Below are 11,608 nucleotides of genomic sequence, written 5' to 3' on the forward strand. Positions count from 1 at the left end.
CGCCGAAATCGCAGCCCTGCGCATAACCCGGAGTGGGTGGGGGACAACGCGGTCTAGGTCGGCGACGACAATGCAGGTTAAATCCCTTGCTCCCTTTCAACAGACTTTTTTCATTTAAAGCGTTAGTCGAACCAAGATCCGGAGCTCAGGATCGCATGTGCATGGCCGGGGCGGTTGGCCACCTCCAAGCCTGGAACCTTCCCGCCCTGCCCGGAGCGACCACGGGGGACGCTTAGGCAGTCGCACACACGGCCCCAGCGCAGGAAGAAGCGGGGCATTGTGGGAAGCGCCCGCGCTTTCGCGGGTTCCGCGAAAAATGGCGCCCTTGTATCTGTCGGCGCTCGCGCCTTAGCCGGTCGGGAGCCGGGAGCCCGCGGGGCAGGGGAGGGCGCAGCGAGCTGGCAAGAGCCGGGGGCTCCACTGGGGTCCGTGGCGGTCAGTCCTGAGGCGAGCATGGCGACCCCGGACCAGAAGTCGCCGAACGTTCTGTTGCAGAACCTATGCTGCCGTATCCTGGGCAGGAGCGAAGGTAGGCGCGTCGGCGGCCGCTGGGGTCCCAGCCCGGAGGTCGCTCTCTCAGCATGCTACTTGGAATCCTCCTGGGGCTGGAGGTGCTGGGGCGCGGGGCCGGGGCGGAGGGTCGAGGGCTGGGAGCTGGGCCAGAGAGAGCGGGGCACCAGGGCTGTGTTGGAGGCTCGGAGGGCTGAGGTGGAGAGAGGGGTCGGAGGGCCGGGGCAGAGGGAGCGGATGGCCGGTAGCCCGGTCGGGAACGTGGGGTAGGAGGGTCGGGGCAGAGTGTTGGAGGGCCCGGTAGAGGGAGCGGAGGGTCGTGGTTAGGGCCTGGGGCCGGGATGGAGGGAGCGGAGTGCACGGGCCGCCCCGGCGGACGGAGGGGTGGAGCCCGGAGCGGGCTGAGTCACCTCTCACTCTGGCTCGCTGCTCTGTCAATGAAGACGGGAAGCCTGCCAGCTCGGCAATTTATCCCTTTTCGCTAGTGTGATGCGTCGGGGAGCGCGCTTCTGCGCACGTTGGGTTCCTACCTGATCCTGGGTGAACAGTGCGGATAGCACCGCGGAGGGGGAGGGTGCGAGGTGCTGACGAGCCACAGAATTGCCCCTTTTCCCTTAGGAACGTTTGACAGGTTTGAGTATTGTGCAAAGGGAATGTTTACCACTCTTCTCTGCCATATTTTCCCACTATTGAAGGGTTGGAGGTTGGATTTGATATAAACTATCCTGGTATAGTTCATGTAGCGAATATTAGGAAGGAAAACAAAACACAGCCCTGTGTAATAGGTGAAGCCGTTTGAGGTGTTTGAAGAGTAAAGGTGCAGAATGTCATCTTTTGGTTCTTTGGAGGTGGTGGGGAAGAATAAGATGCACTTTGAGGGGATTTTGTGGGTAATTAAAGCGTCTAGGTTACTTAACCCTTTAAGCACCAAAATGTGGAAAATAAATCATGCAATTTTTGAAGGAGAACTTAAGCAAAATTACCTTTAAAGTACTGAGATTGCACTTTGGCCTTTATTTTTTGATTCATGACAATTTGCATACACTATTTGTTCTGTAATCTTAGGGGGAAAAGATGAATTTTGTTTCATTTTCTGTTAAATGACTTGACTTCACGTAGTTGTTGGTACCTTGTGTAGTTTCATTCTGTCACTTTATTCCTCTGTCTGTGATGAAGATACGATACTCCCCCTCCCCCCCAGCTCCTGGTAATGCAAAGAATTTATGATCTATTTAAGGTCATTCACAGATCTTTCATTCTAGTGGAGACAATTAACAGAGATAAACAGGTAATGTTGCTGGTGATATTAATGAACTGGCAAGGGTGGTTCCCTCTTTCTCACCTTACAGAAAGCCAATTGGGACGACAGAGATTGTCAAAGAAGGATTTATTGCAGAGAATGATGTCCACTAGGAGGTGGGAGAGGGGTCAAGGATTTCTCTAGACGTGAAATGAATAATGCATGAAGTGAGTGAGTGTTACACATGGTTGGGGATGGAGGCACAGTGAGAAATCATACTGGCATATTGGATGATCAAAAATTGGTGGATAAGCCCTTCCCAGGGTGGAGATTTTAATGGTATAATGAACTGGGGATAATACTGATCCTCCTTTCCAGTGTTTTGGGAAGTACGTTGCTAAGAGGGTCCTTGGGCACCATTTGTGGAAATGATCTGTGGTGGAATGTCGCTTACTTTGACTTCTCTGAACAACTGGGTAAAGCCTTATGGTTATCTTACTACTGTAAGGAGGGTTCACCATTTCTGAAAAACAACTCAAAATGGTCGGGGGAAGGGACCAGTGAAAGAAAATTATGAAATTCTGGTCAGCAAAGTTTACTGGTCTGGGGACTTGAAACATAAGCCAATTGCAAAAAGGTGTTTTTGTTCAGGGAGTAAATTGGAGCAAGTGCTGTGATGAAAAAGTAGGTAAAGTCATAGAGAGTGAAGAGGTGAGGGGAAGTGCTGTGAGGTGCTTAAACAGACCTGAGGGGAGGCAGGCAGGGCCATTTGGGCATCTGGGGAGGGATGAGGAGGGACAAGAGCTAGGGCCTGAGGTGGTGTGAGTATGGTCTGCTTTATTTTTGTGTCTGGAGCACCCTGAGTTAACTTTCTAATTTCAAGTTCCTAATAGTAGGGAAGCCAAGAAACTGAGATTGTTGGTTATGACTTACCTGCTTTAGCATCAGTGTTTTTGTTATACAAGTGGTTCCAAACTATTTTTTTATATTTATACATTCTCACTGTCAAAACTGGACTTGAAAAGTCACTCGTGAGCAAGAATGATATATCTCAACTTAAAAAATTTTTTAACATTGAAACTTCTTTTGATTGACATAAAAGTTTCACTCCTTGAAATGCTTTTCTTCAGCAAAATTCTGTATCCTCCTATCTCCCCATTTAGAATTGTGCCCAGGTTGAGAGTAAGTAGGCTCTCCAATCTTGAAGGGTCTTCTCTGAATATGTTGTATCGTAAAGTCCATTTAGGATGATATTCTTTTGGTATTTTTTGTATAGCTAGGATTGCCAGGCATTGATGATATTCATAATATCAAATTACGGTACAATTTATGTGGATGAATTTATAAGTATTTAGTAGTTACCTTTCTTGAGTACAGTTTTGTTCTTAGTGATGAAAGGAGCAATATTAACTGATGCCTGTGCAATATTTGATGTTAAAAAGTTTCATTAGTGGACATTTTATCTGAGGGCAGGGGACTGACTGCTGTAACTCCACAGAACATTGATTAATTACCTAATTTTCTAATTACATATTGCTAATGGACTTATGTATTTTCATACTGTGAAATCAGGGCATAATAGATACTACTTTTAGTGAATTTCATATGAATCAACTTTTTATAGAGTATCTTTAAAAAAAAATTACAGTTGACTTTTAACATCTGTGAATTTGCTTGAAACACATACTGCTGGCAAGTGATAAGAAAATCCTATCTTCATATCCCTTCTCTGCCCTGCCCTGCCCAGGAGTACATTTTACTTTATTATTCTGTCTTTGGAGAGTCATTATTTCTATCACAGATAGTAGTGTGCTTAATGGGAGAGTGTTTCAACTCTGCAAGAGTCAACACTTTGTAAGCTCTGTCTGTGGGGTAACGAAGACATAGATGAGTACAAGGTCAGTGTCCAGGTGCACCTGCAGCACGCAGCACCTTGAAGTGAGAGGGTTGCTGTAATGTGTCAGACCACTGTCAGTGCGCCACAAGCACAAGGGACAGCAGTGCTGTCTCATGATTCACTACCTTGGAGGCGTTCCTGTTGGTTTCATGATTTCCCAAAGCAGTGAAGATCTCTTGATCTAATTCTAAATAACACGTGATCTTCTTTTGATTATACAGTAACTGCATTCTTGGGAAAATGAATGTATATTGAATGTTAAAATGTATAATAAATATATATTACAACTTGAAAGTTCTAGGCTTCATTTGAAAGTTGTACTTAATGGGTTTATTTTTATTTTTAAGTATTTAAACATTGGCTTGGTTTATATTTCCAATATGGTAACTGTGGATAGGTGTAGCCTATATAATCAAAAACTTTTTGGAGTCCTCAATCTTAAGAGTGTAAAGGGGCCTTGAGGCCCCCCAAATTGAGAATCACAGATCTACAGTGATGCTTTTTCTTTTTGTGTTGTTTTAGGGCACTACCTTTCAGCCAGAGTCATGCATTAGAATTTCCTGTGATTACACAGAACCTAATAATGCTGGTTGCTTGTGGAAAGGAGAGCTGGTGGCTGAGGGCAGGGACTGTCTGCTGTGACATTAGGCCTCCTCTTTTTAAGCTCCTTAAATGCAGGGACTGCTGACCCTCTGCTGCCAGGTGGTTTTCCGTGACCTCCTTGGAGATGGGTCGCACTCCAGCTTCCTCCTGCCCTTTTTTTGCCTGGTTGGATCTGGTGCTTTTCTTATCTTGGTGGTCTTAATTTCCATCTTTCAGCCTTTTGTTTTGGTATTATAGAAATCTCTTCAACTTTAAATACAGACATTCTGATTTTAAAAAGCATTCTGCAACCATCCTTTAAACATTCTAGAGCTTGTCTTCTCTCTATCTGTAGCTTCCTGTTTCTGTTTCCTGGATATGGTATTTCTCATCTTTGAGGCCATTGTAGTTGCTTTTTAAAAAGTCTTTCATTTTCCTATTTCATACATTTTGCTCATTCTTAGAGTTTCATTTTTCCTTGTTTTTGTCTGGCTCTTCCGTGTTAGATGCTGTCCTCTCTGTGTGGTGCTACTTGTCCTCTGATAGTTAAGGGTGAGTTGGTTTGGAAGGCTGAGAAGGCAGCGCTGCCAGGGCTTGAGCTTCCTGAGGAGGACAGGCACACTATACTCTGCTGTCTCTCACCTTGTTTTGCTCACAAGTACCGTGATTTTTACACACTGGAGGTTTGTGGGACCCTTGCATAGAGCAAGTCCATTGGCACAAGAGCACGTACTCTCTCTTCCGTCTCTGTGTTACATTTTGGTAGTTCTTGCAGTATTTCACACTTTAGTTAATATTGTATCTGCTGTGTTATTTGTGATCAGTGATATTTGATGTTACTATTGTAATTTGGGGGGCACCACAAGCTGCACCTGCATAAGAGGGGACTGACTGCTCCACTGACTGCAGCTCCTGTCTCCCTCTCCTTGGGCTTCCCGGCTTCCTGAGCCACCACAGCGTTGAAGTTAGGCAGTTAGGCTGATTGCTAGCCCTGTGATGGCCTCTGAGTGTTTAAATGTGTATTTCTCTCACTTTAGATCAAAAGTTGGAAATGATTAAGTTCAGGAGGAAGGCTTGCCAAGTTGAACAAGCCGAGATAGGCTGGGAGCCAGGCCTCTTGCACCAAACAGTTAGCCAAGTTGTGAACGCAAAGGAAAAGTTCTTGAAGGGAAATTAAAAGTGCGGCTCCAGTGAACACGCACATGATAAGAAAGCAAAATGGCCTTATTGCTGATATGGAGAAAGTTTTAGTGGTCTGGAGAGAGATCAAATCAGCTACAACATTCCCTAAGCCAAAGCCTAACCTAGAGCAAGGCCCTGACTCCTTATTTCTAGGAAGCAGTGATTTTTCAGCTGATGTTCTACAGCACATTGGTGGGCTGGGAGAGGATCTTAGGTGTGCCTTGAAAATTTTAAAGATCATTAATTAAATTATTTTCAAAAGAAGTTCAAGGCATATACATTTTTTACTCTTAATCAACATAATTTAAGTGTGCTGTGGAAGTTTAACTATAGGTTCAAGTGTGCAGTGAGATAAAAAAGTTAAAAAACACTGCTGAAAAAGGCTGAGAGGTAAGGAAGCTGCAGAGAAAAATTGGAAGCTGCAGAGGCTGGTCCATGAGGTTTGAGGAAAGACGCGTCCCCATGACATAAAAGTGCGAGGTGAAGCAGCGGGTGCTGATGGAGCAGCTGTGAGTGACCCAGGAGACCTGGCTGAGGTCAATGCCGAGGTTGGCTGTGCTACAGATGTTCACTGTAGACGAAACCTCCTCCTGTTGGAAGATGCCGTCTAGGCCTGTCATAGCTGCAAAGGAGAAGTCCATGTCTGGCTTCAAAGCTTCACAGGACGGGCTGGCTCTCCTTAGGAGCTAGAGCAGCTGCTGACCTTAAGTCCAAGCCAGTGCTCACTGAGCATTCTGAAGATCCCAGAGCCCGCCAGGATTATGCTGAACCTAACTACTGTGTCTGTGCTCTGTAAATGGAACAACAAAGCTGGGATGACAGCACAGCTGTTTACAGAATGGTTACTTTATATTTTAACACCACTATTGAGAGCTGCTCAGAAAAATAAAGAATTCCTTTTAAAATACTGCTCATTGACAATGCACCAGGTCATCCAAGAGCTCTGATGGAGAAGTGCTAGGAGGTGAATGTTGTCTTCATGTCCATTGATCAGGGAGTCATTTTGACTTGCAAGTCTCATTATTTAAGAAGTACAGTTTGTGAGGCTATAGCTGCCATAGATAGTGATTCCCTGATGGATCTGGCAAAGTGAAATGAAAATCTTCAAGAAAAGATTTCACCATTCTAGATGACGCTGTTAAGAACACTTGTGATGATGGGAGGAGGACAAACGTCCACATTAACAGGAGGCTAGAAGGTGATTCCAGCTGTGGTGGATGCCTTGAGGGGTTCAGGACTCCCGGGGAGCAAGTCCCTGCAGATGTGCTGGAAATAGCGGGAACCAGAGTTGGAAGTGAGCCTGGAGATGGGGCCGAGTTGCTGCGATCTCAGGATCAAACTTGGGTGGATGAGGAGCTGCTTCTCATGGACGAGCAAAGAAAGTGCTGTGTTGAGGTGGAACCTACTCCTGGTGAAGGTGCTGGGAACACTGTTGAAATGACAACAAGGTATTCGCAATATTCCATAAACGCAATTGGTATGGCAGGGATTTGGAGAACTGACTGCAATTTTAGAAGAAATTCTGCTGCGGATAAAACCCTGTCGAACAGCATCATGTGCTGCAGAGCAATCTTTCATGAGAGGAGAGCCCACGGATGCGCAAACCTTATTTTACAAAATTGCCACAGTCACCCCAGCCTTCAACAACTATCACCCTGTTTAGTCAGCAGCCATCAGCATGGAAGCACCTGCAGAAAGATTGTGAGTCTGAAGACTCAGATGGTCGATAACATTTTTTAGCAATAAAGTATTCTTTAATTAAGGTAGGTACATTTTTAAAGATATAATGCTACATTAATAGACTGCAGTGTATCCTGACTTTTATATGCACTGAGAAACCAAAACAGTCATGTGACCAGCTTTATTTTTACCATGGTGGCTGGAAGTAAATCTGCCTCATCTCTGCAGGCTGTGATTGGATAGAGACCCCCCTGTGCAGGATTACCCCTGTGTCACTGTCTTTTTCCGTGGGCTGGTTCGTCTGGCCACAGAGGGGGTTTGCCTCTCAGTGTTCCAGAAAGGACGGAGGGTCCTTGAATTCAGTTTGCTGCTTTTCTGTAGTGCTTTCTCCTGGCCAGCTTTTCTTTGCCTGGGTCGGGGATCACGTATTGAAGAGAAGACCCGGGGTCTGTTTCCTTCTAGACCTTCGACCAGGCTCTTCCTTCCACTCTGCTTGTGTCTGATCTTGAGGGCCTGAACCTCCCTGGGCCTCTGCTGAGGGATCTGTATTTCTTCTTGGTTTTTGTCTCCTACTCTCCCCTTTCTGTTCTTAACCCAGTGGACACTAATAGCTTGCAGGTTTCATGGCCCCTGTACCAGCTTTTCACTTTTGACGTCTCTGCTGCTGTTTCTGCCTTGCTTCTTTTGCCGTTGGCAGTATATGCCTAATTTTTAGAACTCTTTTATTTTCAGTGTAATAGTATTTTTGAAAGGGGTGAAAGCCCACATGTGTGTTGAAGCACAAATCCAGGTTATTGCCTGTTGTGGCTGTCGAGTGGCCTGCTTGTGACTCTATTTGTTGACCCAGGAGCTTCTCAGAGGCTCTCTTGACCAGGCTTTCTTCTTACACTTCATGCTTTTATCTTCCAGGATTTGGAAGGCTGGCCCATTGCTGTTCTTTTTCTTGTTTCATAGAACTCTTAATTCCATTTATTTGTTCATTTTATTTTGATTTCTTAGTAGGATTTTTTTCTCTCAGTTAACACAGGTGGAGGGTGGAAGGGGAATGCTGTGTGTGCCCAGCTCTTGTAGGCAGTTGAAACTGCTGACTGGTAGTAACGTGCCTGCTTTCATTCACCCTGCAGCTGATGTGGCCCAGCAGTTCCAGTATGCTGTTCGAGTTATTGGCAGCAACTTTGCCCCAACTGTTGAAAGAGATGAATTTCTAGTAGCTGAAAAAATCAAGAAAGAACGTACGTATTTTTCTTAAATGTTATGTATTGGATTCTTAAATGTGTCAAAGCATAAGGATATATATGTATGTATGCTGTCGTTCCCAACACATTTTAATTATAGGTACTATTAAAAATAAGGACAACTCAATTCAGTCTTAGTAGTGAAAGAGGTTTGTTTTAAATGCCGTAACAATGTGATTGAGTTTTAGAGTGTAAGGAAGATAAAAGGGCTTGATGAAACTTCCCACTTTCTCATGATGTGCGGTGTGCTGTCACGTGCCTCTGAGCAGCTGATGAGAGTATGAGAACAGGGTCTTGGCAAGTGAGCAACTATTAGTGAGTCAAGTACTGCTTTTGATTGCTGCCTTCCAAACTTCTGGTATTTCAGGACTTTGGTGAACATTTTAATTCTGAGATGGTACATAAAGACTCTTTAACCTTAGAGAAAGAAGGTTAGCTCTTTCTCGGTTTGTTGTTGGCGGTGGGTTATCTGGTTGTGCACATGGGTTTTGCCACTCCTATGCCTCAGGCGTGTCTGGGGGGTAGCTTGGCTTTAGGCAGGTGGCAGCCCTGAGTAGCTCCCTGGAGAATAGCCCTACTGTCAGTTGAAAGGTTGTGTTTCCTGGCGGCCAGTTCTCTGGGCTGCAAAAGCCAAGCCCCAGGAGCTTGTAGTTCTCTGCTGGGGCCTGGCTGTTAAATTGACCAAGGAGTGGACATTGGCCTGTGTCTAAGTAATAACATCTTCTAGAAGTCAGTTCTTCATGGCAGAGTTCTCCACCCCAGCTGTTGCCTTATGGAGTAGCCAGTGGTGTGTATGGAGGTCCGGCTCTGCTGTGCAGTCAGACTGGATGGTGCATCAGCTCATTATCTGCTGATGTAAGTGAGACTGTGACCTGTGAGTCCTCACATCTGGATATAGTTGCCTTTGCCTGTCTAGGGTCTGATGAGTGACCTAAGTCTTGGAATCCATCAGATTCCAAGCTTTGATGTTACTTAGTGTGCATACATTTAAGGCAGAGGAATAAAAATGGAAGATTTAAGCTGTTGTCAATGTACTAATATTTATCTTCTTTTTCTGTCTATAAAACTGAACACAAGGACACTGCATTCTCCTCTTGAACCCTAAACCATTTCACATTTTAGATAACGCCAGCTGTCAGGTGCTATATTAACAGGCCATTTCCTGTGTAAGTTGGCCTATTATGGCCTCCTACTGAGCCTGTTCCAGGTGTGTGTAGTAGCAAACAATAAAGTTTGTTGGAACTTATAGGTCAGCTGATAGCTACATTGTTACATTAGAAATTCAAGGAAGTCTTGGATTTTTTTTTTTTTTTTTGAGACAGAGCCTCAAGCTATCCCCCTAGGTAGAGTGCCATGGCATCACGCTCACAGCAACCTCCAACTCCTGGGCTCAAGCGAGTCTCCTACCTCAGCCTCCCAAGTAGCTGGGACTACAGGCGCCTGCCACAACGCCTGGCCATTTTTTGGTTGCAGCCATCATTGTTGTTTGGTGGGCCTGGGCTGGGGATTTGAACCCACCACCTTAGGTGTATGTGGCTGGCGCCTTAGCCGCTTGAGCCACAGGCACCGAGCCAGTCTTGGATTTTTTAAAAGAAGAAAACTAACCGTGCACACTTTGTTTTATGTGCACTGTGTTTTTGAGATCAAAGCATTTTGTGTGTGGACTCAGGCTGTCCCTGCAGTGTCCAGCAGCTCTCCCTGGACACCTGCAGTGCACACCCCCTCCCGGAGTACCTGTAGTCCTTTTAAGACATTTTGTGTGTGGTCTCAGTCTGCCCCTGAGTCAGTGTCCAGCAGCTCTCCCTGGACACCTGCAGTGCGCACCACCTCCCTGAGTACCTGTAGTCCTTTTGTGTGATGGATACTGTTGGTCTGTTATGTTTTATCTAAGACATTTGAAATTTGATTACATTTGTTGATACATGAGAGTAGTTATGATAGCTCTGCCCTCTGGAATAACACAGAAAAGTTTTAATTTTATGTAGCTGACTTCAATATAAAATGCTAGTATGTTTTATATTGAAACAAAAAGCAAAAGTGATCATATGTGACAAAACCTAACAATTGTGTTTTTTTCTTTTTGAGACAGAGTCTTACTATGTCACTCTAGGTAGATTACCGTGGCGTCAGAGCTCACTCCAACTCTTGGCTTAAGCAGTTCTCTTGCCTCAGCCTCCCAAGTAGCTGGGACTGTAGGCGCCTGCTGCAGTGCCTGACTATTTGTTGTTGTTGTTGTCTAGCAGGCCCAGGCTGGGTTGGAACCCACAAGCCCTGGTGCATGTGGCCATCCCCCTAACCACTGAGTGACGGGTGCTGGGCCCTAACAATTGTTAATTCTTTAATTTTTCACATTGCCAAGCGTGGTGCGTTGTAACTTGAGATTTGTTTTGCTTTGTTTAGCAATTTTGTAGATAAAACATTGGTTTGTAAATATTCTGTGTTTTGTTCTTACTATTTTATTATCCTGTGGTTATATTATATCTATGAATTGGTGTCAGTTTCATTCTATAGAACATCCCTTGCTTAATTTAATGGTTGTATTGGCATATATTAATATAAATTTTAAAGGTAGCAAATTACAGTATATTAAATTTTAATTGCATTAATCTTGTTGAATATACTTTATATATTTTAAAGATAGCTTTACCTTTCTATATGGGAGAAGTTGAAAGTACTGTTATGATTAGGATTTATCATCTCTGGTATGTGCTTCTGTGATTAATACATGACCCCAGCACACTTTCTTAGCTGATGAACATGAGAGAATATTGGTATAAAGTCAGTCATTACCTTTGTACAAGCCAAGTAGAAGATCTAAAGCTCCATGTGACAGGCTAATGAGGTTTTAATAAAGTCCTACCACTGAATGGGTGAACACAGACTCAGTGGAGAGTCCTGAAGTTATCTGTGAGCTTATTGAAGGGATTCCTTTTCTAGTGAGTGGGATGCTGTAGTTTAGTGTGTATAATGTGCTCCCACGTGAGATGTGCTCCCGTGTGAGATGTTCTCCCACATGTGATGTGCTCCGTGTGTGATGTGCTCCCGCGTGTGATGTGCTCCCATGTGTGATGTGCTCCCGTGTGAGATGTGCTCCCGTGTGTGATGTGCTCCCGTGTGAGATGTGCTCCCGTGTGAGATGTGCTCCCACGTGTGATGTGCTCCCACGTGAGATGTGCTCCCGTGTGAGATGTGCTCCCGTGTGAGATGTGCTCCCACGTGTGATGTGCTCCCACGTGAGATGTGCTCCCGTGTGAGATGTTCTCCCACATGTGATGTGCTCCC

The 11,608-nt window shown here is 45.0% G+C and overlaps 1 protein-coding gene across 2 annotated transcripts in view; it reads left to right on the plus strand.

Moving 5' to 3' along the window:
* The first annotated feature begins 291 nt into the window (after nt 1–291).
* The window catches only part of TUBGCP3 (tubulin gamma complex associated protein 3), an 86,158-nt gene continuing 74,841 nt past the window's right edge, over nt 292–11,608 (plus strand). The window contains exons 1-2 of one of the 2 annotated variants that reach the window (XM_012811527.2): nt 292–529; nt 8,216–8,323. In XM_012811527.2, coding sequence (XP_012666981.1) covers nt 454–529; nt 8,216–8,323 — 184 coding nt within the window. In that variant the 5' untranslated portion in view covers nt 292–453. Of the gene's footprint in view, nt 530–8,134; nt 8,324–11,608 lie in introns of those variants that run through there. The other variant, XM_023519180.1, reaches the window with a different exon arrangement.

Source organism: Otolemur garnettii, unplaced genomic scaffold, assembly GCF_000181295.1.
Source record: "Otolemur garnettii isolate 467f Iridium unplaced genomic scaffold, OtoGar3 scaffold00161, whole genome shotgun sequence".
Classification (NCBI taxonomy): domain Eukaryota; kingdom Metazoa; phylum Chordata; class Mammalia; order Primates; family Galagidae; genus Otolemur; species Otolemur garnettii.